This window comes from Erinaceus europaeus, chromosome 7, assembly GCF_950295315.1.
Source record: "Erinaceus europaeus chromosome 7, mEriEur2.1, whole genome shotgun sequence".
Taxonomy (NCBI): Eukaryota; Metazoa; Chordata; class Mammalia; order Eulipotyphla; family Erinaceidae; genus Erinaceus; species Erinaceus europaeus.
Genome location: NC_080168.1, coordinates 46,546,044 through 46,559,519, shown reverse-complemented (window position 1 = coordinate 46,559,519; position 13,476 = coordinate 46,546,044). Strand labels below are relative to the sequence as shown.

At 41.9% G+C, this 13,476-nt stretch overlaps 1 protein-coding gene across 3 annotated transcripts in view; it reads left to right on the top strand.

Annotated features, from left to right (window-relative positions):
* The window catches only part of BPIFC (BPI fold containing family C), an 84,434-nt gene that overhangs the window by 29,412 nt on the left and 41,546 nt on the right, over positions 1–13,476 (top strand). For all 3 annotated transcript variants that reach the window (XM_060194364.1, XM_060194366.1, XM_060194365.1), the window contains 2 exons: positions 9,791–9,914; positions 10,625–10,745. In XM_060194364.1, coding sequence (XP_060050347.1) covers positions 9,791–9,914; positions 10,625–10,745 — 245 coding nt within the window. The remainder of the gene's footprint in view (positions 1–9,790; positions 9,915–10,624; positions 10,746–13,476) is intronic.

Below are 13,476 nucleotides of genomic sequence, written 5' to 3'. Positions count from 1 at the left end.
TCGTTCATGTAGAAGATGGCATCCAGAAACTCCTATCTGCAATTCCCAGATAAAAATAATAATAATAATCAGAGTACTGCACCAAAGTAAAAATCGCTGGGGGGAGGATGAGGGTAGATGTTCAGCTTCACTGTGGAGGAAGCAGGGGGGAGGGGCACAGAACCTTTGGTGGTGGGAATGGTGTTAATATACACTCCTATTAACTTATAGTCTCACAAATTATATTTAAAAAATAATAACAATAATGTAGTAATCATTAAGTCATTAAAAGAAAAAAATACATATATTAACACTGTAATGGAATTAGGATCCAGGAGAGTAAGGTTTGATTCCCAGGTATTTGGCTTTCAATGTGATTTTTTTATATATATTTATTTATTTGCCCTTTTTTGCCCTTGTTTTTTTATTGTTGTTGTTGATATCATCATTGTAGTTATTGTTGTTATTGATGTCGTCGTTATTAGATAGGACAGAGAGAAATGGAGAGAGATGGGGAGGACAGACGGGGAGAGAAAGATAGACACCTGCAGACCTGCTTCACCGCCTATGAAGTGACTCCTCTGTAGGAGGGGAGCCAGAGGCTCTAACTGGAATCCTTAATCTGGTCCTTGTGCTTCACATCACGTGCGCTTAACCCGCAGCACTACCGGCTGACTCCCTTTCAGTGTGATCTTACACAGATCCTTCAGACTCTTTATGTCATTATTTCTAAGTGGTAGAGGGGGGAAGGTGAGAAATAAGATAATAGCAACATCTACCACAAATAATTGTTGTTATTTTTAAGTGGTAAAGAAAATAGGCATTTATTATGTCAGTAATTTCATTACTGAGTAATGTCTCTACTTTGATTTATTAGATAGAAATAGAAAGCTGTCTATATAATGGTTCATTTTTTGAGGGGAGATTCAAACTTTTCTAGGTCCTTTTTAGTTAACAATAATCCTGTAAACCAGTTAGTTGATTATTTAGTCAATACTGGGGTCCTACTATGTGCTGAGCAGAGATGTGAACTTCTACCTTAATTTGCATGCGGTCTAATGGATACATTTTTTGGTCTAACAGTATTTTCCTATGGTCTAGTATTAATTTCCACTGCTGTTAAATGTTTTTCTTGGGCCACCTGGGAAAGCACCTGTTTTGTCAAACACTTGACCTAGGTTTAAGCCCCCCAGTACACCACATGGGAGGTATTATGATAATGAAAGAAGCCTCTATGTTGCAGTGTCTCTCCTTCTCTATGAGTATGTCTTTCTGACCCACTCTATCCAAAAAACTTAACCTAGAGCTGTGATGACATAGTGACAACAGAAATAAAAAGAAGAAGAAAGGAAGAGAGGGAGGGAGGGAGAGAAGGAAGGAAGGAAGGGAGGAAGGAAGAAAGAAAGGAGTTAGTTGAGGCAATGGCACACTGGGTTCAGTGCACACATTACCATGTGCAAGGACCTGAGTTCAAGCCCCCACTCCTGACTTGCAGAGGGCATGTGTCACAAGTGTTGAAGCAGATCTGCATGTGTGTAGCTTTCTCTAGCCCTCTCATCACTCCCTCCCCTCTCAATGTCTCCTGTCCTATCAAATAAAACAGAAAAAAGGAAGAAAGGACAGGAGAGGAGAAAATGTTTTCCTCTTAAAAAAAAAAAAAACTCCTTCTTAAGCCTGCCTCAACATGACAGGTCCTTTTATAATTCTTTGCCTACATCAGTATGAGCTCACTGTTCGTTAAAATGTGGAAACATTTCTGTATCAGTTGGTCAACATTGACTAACCTGAGCCCTAGGAGTATTGCCCTCTCTCCCAGAGACCCACCCACCTTTACCTGTCCCTCTTTGCATCTCTTGGAGATGGAAACTTCAGGAGCCATCCCAGAGAGCCCCTTCCTCTGTTATTGTAGATATTATGTAAATTATTTCACCACTATGTGAGATAGGTGTAAGTAAGACCATAATTCCATAGATTGCAATTTCTTATTTACTATTGGGTATAGACAGAGATAAATTGAGGGGGGAGATAGAGAGGGAAAGAGACAGAGAGACAGCTGCAGCCGTGCTTCACCACTTCTGAAGCTTTTCCCCTGTAGGTTGGGATCAGGGGCTTGAACCCAGGTTCTTGTACACTGTAATGTATGCACTTAGCCAGGTATGCCCACCACCTGGCCCCCATAGACTGGAATTTCTAAGATAGCTTTTAACTCATAGAACAAAGACACTGAATGAAGACTGGAGGAAAATTATACTCATGACTGTAAGGCCACTTCTGATTTTCTGGGTGTTACCAGTTTCTCCTTGATTTTTATCATAATATGGCTTTGTTTCCTCTAATTTTATTGTATTTTATTCAAATTCTTGTCTCTATACATTTGTGAAGGAATAGAGTCTAGGGTGGTGACTCAGTGCTAGAATATATGACATACATGTGTAATACCCTGAGTTCAACTGATCTCTAACACTGCACAAAATAGTGGAGTTATAATCTGGTCTTATCTCTGTGTGTCTCTCTGTCTCTGCTTCTCTCTCTTTGTGTGTGTGTGTGTGTGTGTGTGTGTGTGTGTGTGTGTGTGTGTGTGTGTGTTTAAAAAATAGTGTGTTTGTAAATTTTCAAAGGATTCTTTGATCACCCTCTAGGACAACTAAAAGATCAAGGAACGCCTACTTCATACAACAACTGGACCTAGCCCCTGTATGTATTCTAACTGAGAATAAAGTGCTAATAGCATCACTCCATCTCCCAGAAAGTAGAAGACTTCTCACGAGCCTATCTCATTCTTCAATTTCCTCCATCTCTCACTTGTTGCTTGGTCAGGGACCCTTGTCTCCCCACCTGAATCCTTCTCTTAACTTTCTCTCCTTTTTTTTTTTTTGCCTCCAGGGTTATTACTGGGCTTAGTGCCTGCACTATGAATCCACTGCTCCTGGAGGCCTGGAGGCCATTTTTGTTGCCATTATTGTTGTTGTTGTTGAATAGGACTGAGAGAAATCCACAGAGGAGGGGAAGATGGGGAGAAAGACGCCTGCAGACCTGCTTCACCACTTGTGAAGCGACTCCCCTGCAGGTGGAGAGCCAGGGGTTCAAACCAGGATCCTTATGCTGGTCCTTGCACTTTGTACCATGTGCGCTTAACCTACTGGGCTACCACCCAGCCCCCTCCCTCTTTCTCCTTTTATGCTTCTGTTAGTGTTGCCTACACCCTGACCACTCTAGTCATTCCCTTTCTAGCCCTTTTCCCAGCACTGCTGCCTAGGTTCTTTCTGTGGATTGTCCTGCATAACCCAAAACAGTCAACACTGAACATCATCCTGGATCCATTAGGCCATTTTAGTTATAAAATATTGAAATACCTCAGTATAGAAAATAGTCAATACTCTGAGCACCACCCCCCTCCTCTCAGCTGCTTTCTGCTCCCTAGTCCTCTGACTACACTGGCCACTCTTCTAGGACTTCCCCTGTCCCCACCATGATCCAGCGTCTAATTTCTCCAAGCCTTTTTCAGGACTGTGGTCTACATTTGCTCTTATGGGTGGGTGCACTCTATAGTGTATAAATGCTCTTTAATCATCTCTATAAAGAACTGTGATATAATGCACAGTATGGTGAGAGTTAGAACTCTATTTGTCAATTCATTCACCCTACCAACATTTACTAATCATCCAATGGATGTGATAAACTTGAGTCAGGCTCTCCTAGTATCTACATTCTGGTAAGAGATACTAACATTAAGCACAAATGAATAAATATATTTTGAGACTGAGAATTCAGCAGGAGATGAGGTTAGCTTATAATTAGAGAGAAAACTATGTTTAAACACACTTTTATCATACAAGGTTCCATCTTCATCTGTTTCTATAAGCCCCAGTAGAGGCAGAGAACACAAGCAAAGGCATTAGGCAGGAAACATGACCGGTGTTTAGGGACTTCAGTTTGTTCTGGACTACAAGGAACTCAGAGGCTCTTGAAAAACCAGGTGAGAAATGTCAGCAAGTTGGCTAAACCAGCATCTATGAACGTAGACATCTGTACTACAGAGCAAACATGTCAAGATCCTAATTCTCAGCCTTAATACCCTTTATTAAAGTATTCACATGAGCTGCTAGGACGCAACAGGTAGAACACAAAATTTGCATGTATAAGGCCCAAGTACTACATGGTCTTTCCCTCCCTCCACTCCTCCCTCTTACCCTCTCATAAAATAACATATCTCTTTTTTCTTTTCTTTCTTTTTTTTTTAATTGCCACCAGGATTATCACTGGGGATATGACTCCCAGTGGTAATTTTTTTCCCCTTGCTTTTTTTTTATTAGTTAGGGCAGAGAGAAATAGAAAGGGGAGGGGAGATAGAGAGGAACAGAAAAAGAGACATCTGCAACACTGTTTAACCACCACTTAGAAAGTTTTCTTCCTGGAGATGGGGATCAGGGGCTTGAGCCCAGGCCTTACTCATTGTAACATGTGTGTTCAACCAGGTGCTCTACCACCCAGATCCCAAGAATATCAGTTTTTTAAGAACCCACATGTTCACTCACTAATGGGTAAGGACCAGCCCATCATATGAGTTGGTAGCTTGTGTACTAGAAATGCCACCTTTTAGAGATGAGTAGAGCAGCTCTTTCTCTAATTGATAGTCTGGCCTGGATTTGTCTAGAACGCTCTCCACGGACCCTTCTCTAGGCTAGAAAGCTCCTATATGCCAGGAAACTGTATGGTAAAAAGAGTTGAAAAGAAAACACTTTGCCATATGTGAGGACATAGGTTTGAGCCTCCACCACCACATGGGAGCACCATGCAAAGGAGAAATGTCATGAGCAGTGAAGCAGTGTTGTAGTGTCTCTCCTGGCTTCCCTCCCACCTTCTTTCACTCTTTTTCTTTTTTTTTTTTAATTTTTTTTTTATTTAAGAAAGGATTAATTAACAAAACCATAGGGTAGGAGGGGTACAACTCCACACAATTCCCACCGCCCAATCTCCATATCCCACCCCCTCCCCAGTAGCTTTCCCATTCTCTATCCCTCTGGGAGCATGGACCCAGGGTCATTGAGGGTTGCAGAAGGTAGAAGGTCTGGCTTCTGTAATTGCTTCCCCGCTGAACATGGGCGTTGACTGGTCGGTCCATACTCCCAGTCTGCCTCTCTCTCACTCTTTTTCTGAAAGAAAAAAAAAGGAGGGCCAGGCAGTGGTGCACTTGGTTATACACATATATCACTATGCGCAAGGACCCAGGTTTAAGCCCCTGCTCCCTACCTGCAAGGGAGACGCTTCATGAGTGGTGGAGTAGGTCTGCAGGTGTTTTATCTTTTTTTTTTTTTTTTTTTGCCACTAGGGTTATCACTGGGGCTCCGTGCTGGTACTACAAATCTATGGCTCCTCATGGCCATTTTCCCCATTTTATTGTATAGGACAGAGAGAAGTTAACAGAGGAGGGAGAGAGAGAGAGACACCTGCAGACCTACTTTACCACTTATGAAGCATCCCCCATGCAGGTGGAGAGTGGGGGCTGGAATCCCATGCCTATGTGTTGGTCCTTGCACTTAGTACTATGTGTGCTTAACTGGGTGCACCACTGCCTGGCCCCTCTCTCTCTTTCTGCGTCTCTCCTTCCCTCTAAGTTTCTTTCTGACCTGTCAAATAAAACAGAAAAGGGGGAAAAAAAGGGGGAGAGGAAAAAAATGGCCACTGGGAGCTGTGGATTCATAGTGCTTGCAGTAGTCCCAGCAATATCCCTGATGGCAATTAAAAAAAAAAAAAGGTCCACCAGGAGTGATTGACTCATACAGGCATGAAGCCACAAAGGGTACCATATTTCCATTTTCACACATAAGTTCAAGATAGGCTGGCATCAGCCCTGCTGACACCCCATCCTGGCCAGATGGCTCTATTCCTTTTAACTAAACTCTCTGAAACAACCCTGTGTCTACATCATCCCATTCCTGCCTCTGTGGTCTCACCAGTAAGCCCATAAAACCCCTTTACCAAACACCTCTTGCTTATCCAGACAAAGCACCCCATATACTTATTCTTTTTCTTTTTTTCATCCAGGGTTATCGCTGGGGCTCGGTGCCTACACTACAAATCCACTGCTCCTGGAGGTCATTTTTCCCATTTTTGTTGCCCTTATTGTTATTATTGTTTTTGTTATTGGGCAGGACAGAGAAATTGAGAGACGAGGGGAAGACAGAGAGGGGGAGAGAACGAATAGACACCTGCAGACCTGCTTCACCGCCTGTGAAACGACCCCCCTGCTGCTGGAGAGCCGGAGATTCCAACCAGGATCCTTATACTGGTCCTTGCACTTTGCACTATGTGAATTTAACCCACTGTGCTACCTCCCCCCATATACTTTTTTTTTTCTGCCTCCAGGATTGCTAGGGCTTGGTGCCTGCACTTTGTATCTACTGCTCCTGGAGGCCATTTTTTCCCATTTTGTTGTCCTTATTGTTACCCTTGTTGTCATTATTATTGTTGCTATTAATGCTGTTGTTGTTGGATAGGACAGAGAGAAATCCAAAGAAGAGAGGAGACGGGGAGAGAAAGACAGACACTTGCAGACCTGCTCGAACTGGAATGCTTATGCTGGATCCTTGCACTTTGCACAGTGTGTGCTTAACCCGCTGTGCTAGCGCCTGACTACCCCCCCCATATACTTATTAACAATTTTTTTTCCTTTCTCCAGTGTGCTCCTGAATCCTAGCCCTTCTACATATCCTTCTCTGTCCCTCTTGGCTGGGTCCCTCCCTCTCTTTAAATGCATGGATCCCACAGCTTCCTCTTCCTTACCACCCCCACAAATGCTTCCCCGTCTGTGTGTGTTAACCTGTGGGCTGCTGGCATGTGTGAGTGTAGCATCAATATCACACCCAGATTATCAACTCCCAGAACTAGAAACAAGGCCAGTGAATGTATTACTCACTGGGTTGTCATGAAAAAAAAAAAAAAAGCCACATCGCTGTTGCTGTGGATACCTGTGCTGCATTTATCAAGGAAGTAGGCTATGCTGCATTTATTAAGGAAGTGGGCTGACATGAATTCACTGAGCTCACTGATTCAACAGGTATACACTGAACATTTACTAAATGCCAGACTCTTGTGATGGGACAGTAAGAAAGAGTGTGATTTCCATGCTTAAAGATGTTTATGAAGATTTGTTGTTGTTGTTGTTGTTGTGAGACCAGGGGATGACTCACCTGGTAGAGTGAACACTTTACCATGTAAGAGGACCCAGGTTTGAGCCCCCAACAACCACATGGGAGTGCCATGCAAGGGGTAAACTTCATGAGCAGTGAAACTGCTGTACCGTTTCTTTTTCTCTCTCTCACCCTTTAACTGAAAATAATAATAATAATAATAATTGTCCACCAGGAGTGATTAAATCATGCAGACATAAAGCCCCAGTGAAGTTCTGGTGGAAATAGAAAACAATAAAATATTTTTATTATATATTTACTATGTTCCAGGCCTTTTACTAGACTTGGGAGCTAGAGAAGTAAGACAGAATCCCTGTGGAAGGAGAGTAGACAAAAATAGTTACAATACAAGGTAGCATGGGTGCTGGGCAGTGGTGTGCCTAGTTGAGCACACACAATATCATGTCCAGGAATCTGGACTTAAGCCCCTGGTCCCCACCTGCAAGAGGGAAGCTTCATGGTAAAGTGATGAATCAGTGCTACAGGTGTCTCTCATTCTCTACCCCTATCTTCAACTTTAATTCTTCCCTGTCCTATATATCAAATAAAAGAAAAATTTAAAGAAAAAAAGCATATGTGGCTATCAAGACCAGTGGGTTCATCCTTGTACAGGCACCAACCACCAGCGACAACCCTTGTGGCAGTAAAAATAATAATAATTATTATTATTGTTACTATTAATTAAAACAATACAAGGTACTATATAAGAAGATTAAGGATTACCTGCATGTTGAGAGAACATAGGAGATATACATGTCTTGAAGAAACAGCACTGATTTATTCTCCTCAGTCACTATTGCTGGTCACAGTTCAAGGTGATGAAGTGGTGAAGCTCTTTGCCATGAAACCTGCATATTTCTAGTGGGAAAGACAGATAATAGATAACAAATGCTGGATGAGAGATAAGAATTTTAGAGTGAGAGAAAAAAAAGAGTGGTGTAAGAAATATTAGGGTGGGAGTCGGGCAGTAGCACAGCGGGTTAAGCATAGGTGGCATAAAGCACAAACACCTGTGTAAGGATTCCAGTTTGAGCCCCTGGCTCCCTACCTGCAGGGGAGTTGCATCACAGGCGGTGAGGCAGGTCTGCAGGTGTCTGTCTTTCTCTCCCCCTCTCTGCCTTCCCCTCCTCTCTCCATTTCTCTCTGTCCTATCCAACAACAATGACATCAATAACAACAACAATAATTACAACAATAAAACAAGGGCAACAAAAGGGAATATATAAATAAATAATTTTTTAAAAAAGAAATATTGGGGTTACCAGGGCGGGAGGGATCTTTTTTGTTTTATGTAAAAGGATTATGAAAGGCTTCACTGAGTTAACATTTGTGATACTGAAAAAAAGTAAAATACTTGGCATGTTTGTACCAAGCGTAAGGAGCAAGTGCAACGACAGTCTACTCAGTGTTCAAGGGAGGCCGGTTTTGCCTGTGAACAAGGCATGAGTGTTAGGGAGGGACATCTATGAGGAAGTAGAGATGTGGAGCAGGGCTGGGCTCTAATGAGCAGGGTTTTAAGGAATGACATGATCTAACTTTCATTTTAAAGTGTCCACTCTGATTGTGTGGAAAATAGCCAGAAGGGGTGAAGAGACCTGGAGAGACCAACCAATCAGGAGGCAAATGGAAGCAGCCACAGGAAATGCTACCTATTGGTGTCACAGTAGAGGGATAGCAGTGAGCACAGCTAAGCTTCCTGTAAGCTCATCATGTGCTAAAGCTTAAATGTTACAGAATTGTGGTGAAAGCACAGAGAAGAAGGTGAGGGAAATGGCTAAGTGAGGAAAGCTGTCACAGAAGAGTCATTGGGGCTGGTTGTGGAGGACAGCTGCTTTACTAGACAGAATGTGAGTATATGACTCCACAGCAGAAGGAGACAAGAGGGAAGAGAGGGAGACAATATAGTATAAATCATTGTGTGCTTACATTGGGAGGTTAAGTTGAGAAAACTCAATTGGGAGAAAACTAGCTCAATGAAGCCTGGACAGGAAATTGGGGTTAGGGCCTGGGAAGAAGTTCATAAATGACCATGATTGATCAACAAGGGCAACTAAAGGGGGAAAAAATGGTCTCCAGGAGCAGTGGATTCATGGTGCAGGCACCAAGCCCCGGCAATAACCCTGAAGGCAAAAAAAAAAAAAAAAAATTATGACGATTGCCTTGTCAAGAGCTTTTGGTCCTTTCTGTGGTGCCAGAGGCCTCACATAAGCATATTTCTACCTCTCCCAGACTTCTTATTTCATTCTTTTTATTATTTCACATATATGTAGAGAGAAAGGGAGAAACAGTGCAATCACTCCACCATCTGTAGAGCTTCTCCTGCTGCCCATGGTACTTCTGTGTTTCAAGGGCTTGGATCTGGGTCTTGAAACACGGTAATGGAACCTCAAGTCCAGATGAACTATCTCCAGGCCTACCATGTCAAGAGTCTTAACCTGGCAGTTTGGAAGTAGCACAATGGATAGCTCCCAAGCATGAGGCCCCAGCTATTTGATTCTTGGCATCACATGTGCCAGTGATGCTCTGGTTTTCTTCTTGTCTCTTTGCATGGCCATTATGCTATCTATCCCCCTCCAGAAGTGAAGATTCTTAACAGAGTCATAAATATTGGTTGATTACAGATGCATGCAAAGACAGTCCAAGTGATCTGGGGATGTATCCTCCTGTGGAATTTCTACACCTCAACCTCTCAGACCATTTACCCTGGAATCAAGGCAAGAGCAACTCAGCGGGCTCTGGATTATGGTGAGTTAGATGCTTCAGCCCTTAGACTACAGCTGGTGGATTCTATGACTTAAAGCAAGGATGGCATAGAGCAGTCTCATGAGCTAGACAAGCTCTACTGTGAAATGATCCAGTCTCTTACACAGAAGCTGTGAAAATGATTGGGTAGAATGTGTTGCCTAATCACCTTGACTGGAGGCTCAGCCAAACAAAGTGTCTGTTTGCAAGTGGTGAAGGAGGTCTGCTGGTATGTTTCTACCCCTGTCTTCCCTACTCTCCCAATTTCTCTCTGTTCTAGCCAACAACAACAACAATAACAACACTAGCAGCAACAACAACTGGAAAAAAAATGGCCTCCAAGAGCAATGGATTCATATCCCCAGCAATAATTCTGGAGGCAAAAACCAAAATAAACAAACAGAGAAAAAAACATTCAAAAGAATAAATCTGAAGTCATTCTGTAGTGATGATGTTTGGTGCTTTTCCAAACCACTGTCCTGGGAGAAAATGATTTAGCCCTGAGAGACAGTCTCTCATGTTACTAGCCCTGGGACCTTGGACAAATCACTCAGCCTCTCTGAGAAAGCAGGGACAATGATACCCATATTGTAGAGTTCTTCTCTAAGTATCTAAAAACACACCTTACTCAATAAATTTCACGTGTGGCTAATGATATTACATTGTTGTACATTTGTTGCTATCAATATTTATTTTCTTTTGTTTCTTTACAGGTGTTCAAGCTGGAATGGAGATGATTGAGCAAATGGTCAAGAAAAAGAATATCCCAGATTTAAAGGGTTCTGAATCTCTTGAATTTCTGAAGATTGACTATGTGAATTATAATTTTTCAAAGTAAGTAAAAAGAGAAGAACATTTTTAACATTAAACTTAATTTAAAATCTCAAAACTTATGGACATGTCATGTGTTGTTCTGGACCTGCAGAGGTTTTCTATGGGATAAACTAGGACGGAGGCTGAATGTGTAGAGAAAAAACATAAAGTCAAAATCTATGAGTCTATTTTTCTCCTGTAAAAATTTGCCTGATTAATTGAATGTAGGTGATAGAGCTCTCCCATTCCTCCTTAACTAACAGTCAGACTAAGTACTGCATTTAGCCAAGAATGCCTCCACTGCTATTTGATGAGAAATTTCTCAAATAAATGACCCAAGAAAGCTGGACATGGGACTGACAGTGTGAAATTTAGTTCAGTTCATCAATGTGTAAGTTATTTCTCTATTTCTGGTTGTGAGCACTTGGCTTATGTGTTAAGAATTTCATTATCCTGTAATTTCATACTCCTGTAATTAGAATTTTATTGGATTAACAGAAAAGGCATAATGCATTTTTCATAGAAAAAATACATCACAACATTTCCAGCAATCCAATAATTCAGTGCAGATATCAGCTGTGGCCACATGACCCCTTTGATTCTAAATGACATCCTAGTTCATTCCATTGTCACCTCTGTTCCCATAAACTTAGATGCAAATTGAATTGTAATCTCAAAAGCAAACTCCTTTTCATCAAACTCCTTTTCATCAAGATTTGTCTTGTTTCAGTTAAGACTTAGAGTGTTGTTTTCACCGGGCTATGTTGTTTTCGCCGGGCTGGCTTCACCGGCAGGTAACAGACGACCAGGGACTCATGGTTGAGCTGTAGGCAGTATCTCTTTATTCATGTAGGATGCAGCACAATCTAAGATGAGCTAAGCTAAACTCAAGGACCCTAAAACTCACAATGCTGTCTTTATATATACTTGCCAAGTAGGGTGGAAACAGGATGTGACATTGAGAGGGTGGAGAGAAAAGTGACTGGTGAAAATCAGAGTGTGACAAGGGGGCAGAGCAGGCGAGAATCCTATCACTGAACCACCAATGCTCTGGAGTGCTTTATGTAAATGTAAAAGTGATTTATGTAAATAGACCAAAACTTTGAATGGGATTAAATCTATCCCTATATAGGCATATGGTTAAGCAGAAGCCAGGGGGAGCTGGCATACTATCCAACATTAGAGTTCACATGAATGGGTCACAGGTCACATGACCTGCCTTCATGCTATCTCAGCTTCCCCCATTCTCTGAATAACAAGTTTGTTCTACCAATCTCAAGCACATTAATTCCACCTACTCCTGAAGAACTTTCCTTTAGACTCTAAATGCATTTGAAAATAGGTTTCCAATCGACAAATTTCTCAGGGGCCAGGTGGTGGTGCACCTGGTTGAACGCACACATTACAGTGTGCAAGGACTAAACAAGGTTCAAGCCTCTGGTTTCCACCTGCAGTGGAAAACTTTGTGAATGGTAATGCAAGTCGACAGGTGGCTCTCTGTCTCTTTCCCTCTCAACCTCCCCCTCCCTGCTCAATTTCTCTCTGTCTCTATCAAATAAATAAATACAAATTTAAAAATGTTCTCTTCCTATGATTTCTAGGAGCAGTTATAATCATTTCTACCACAGGACAGTCATAGATTCAAATGTCAAAATCAGTGAATAGTAAAAGTGAGATGATGAAACAAATGTAAAGATGATTGTGAAACTGAAACTGCTGTACAAGTGTTAGTTGACATCCTGACTGACAGCACAAAGATGTCATTGTAAGCACAATGGAATTGCCACATTGACTCAGAGCCTTGTTTTACCCAGCCCAGACTTCTGAGATTATATGAATCAAAAATTATGCTCAGTTGAATATAACAGAAATTTACAATGACTTAGATGTTATAGGAGTTCATTTTGTCTCACAAATAAGAATTCAAATGAGACAATGGAGGAGTTCTATGGGTCTCCCTATAATTTCAGGGGCCAGGTGGTGGCACATCTGGTTAAGCCCACACATTACAGTGCACAAGGACCCAGGTTCAAGCCCCTGGTCCCCACCTGCAGGGGGAAACCTTCACGAGTGGTGAAGCAGGGCTGCAGGTGTCTCTCTGTCTCTTTCCCTCTTTATCTCCCCTTCCCCTCTCAATTTCTCTTTGTCTCTATACAATAATAAATAAATAAATATATAATTTAAAAAAGAGAGGGAGTTGGGTGGTAGCGCATCGGGTTAAGCGTACGTGGCGCAAAGTGCAAGGACCGGCGTAAGGATCCCGGTTCGAGCCCCAGCTCCCCACCTGCAAGGGAATCCCCTCACAGGCGGTGAAGCAGGTCTGCAGGTGGCTATCTTTCTCTCCCCCTCTGTCTTCCCTTCCTCTCTCTACTTCTCTCTGTCGTGTCCAACAACACCGACATCAATAATAACTACAACAATAAAACAACAAGGACAACAAAAGGGAATAAATAAATAAATATAAAAAAATTTTAAAAAGAGAAACTAATTTTATCAGGAACTAGCATTCTTTTTTTTACTAAAGACATTTATTAAAACAAAAACAAACAAAAAAAACACCGGCCCAATGTATCACAGCTTTATTTATTTATTTATTTATTTAAGAAAGGAGACATTAACAAAATCGTAAGATAGGGGTACAACTCCACACAATTCTCTTTTAAGTGCAAAAGTAGTGCACCAACACAGTTCTCTCAGTCTCCTAACCCTCATCATAACCATTCTACTCCCTGCTGCTTTTGCTCATTCATTT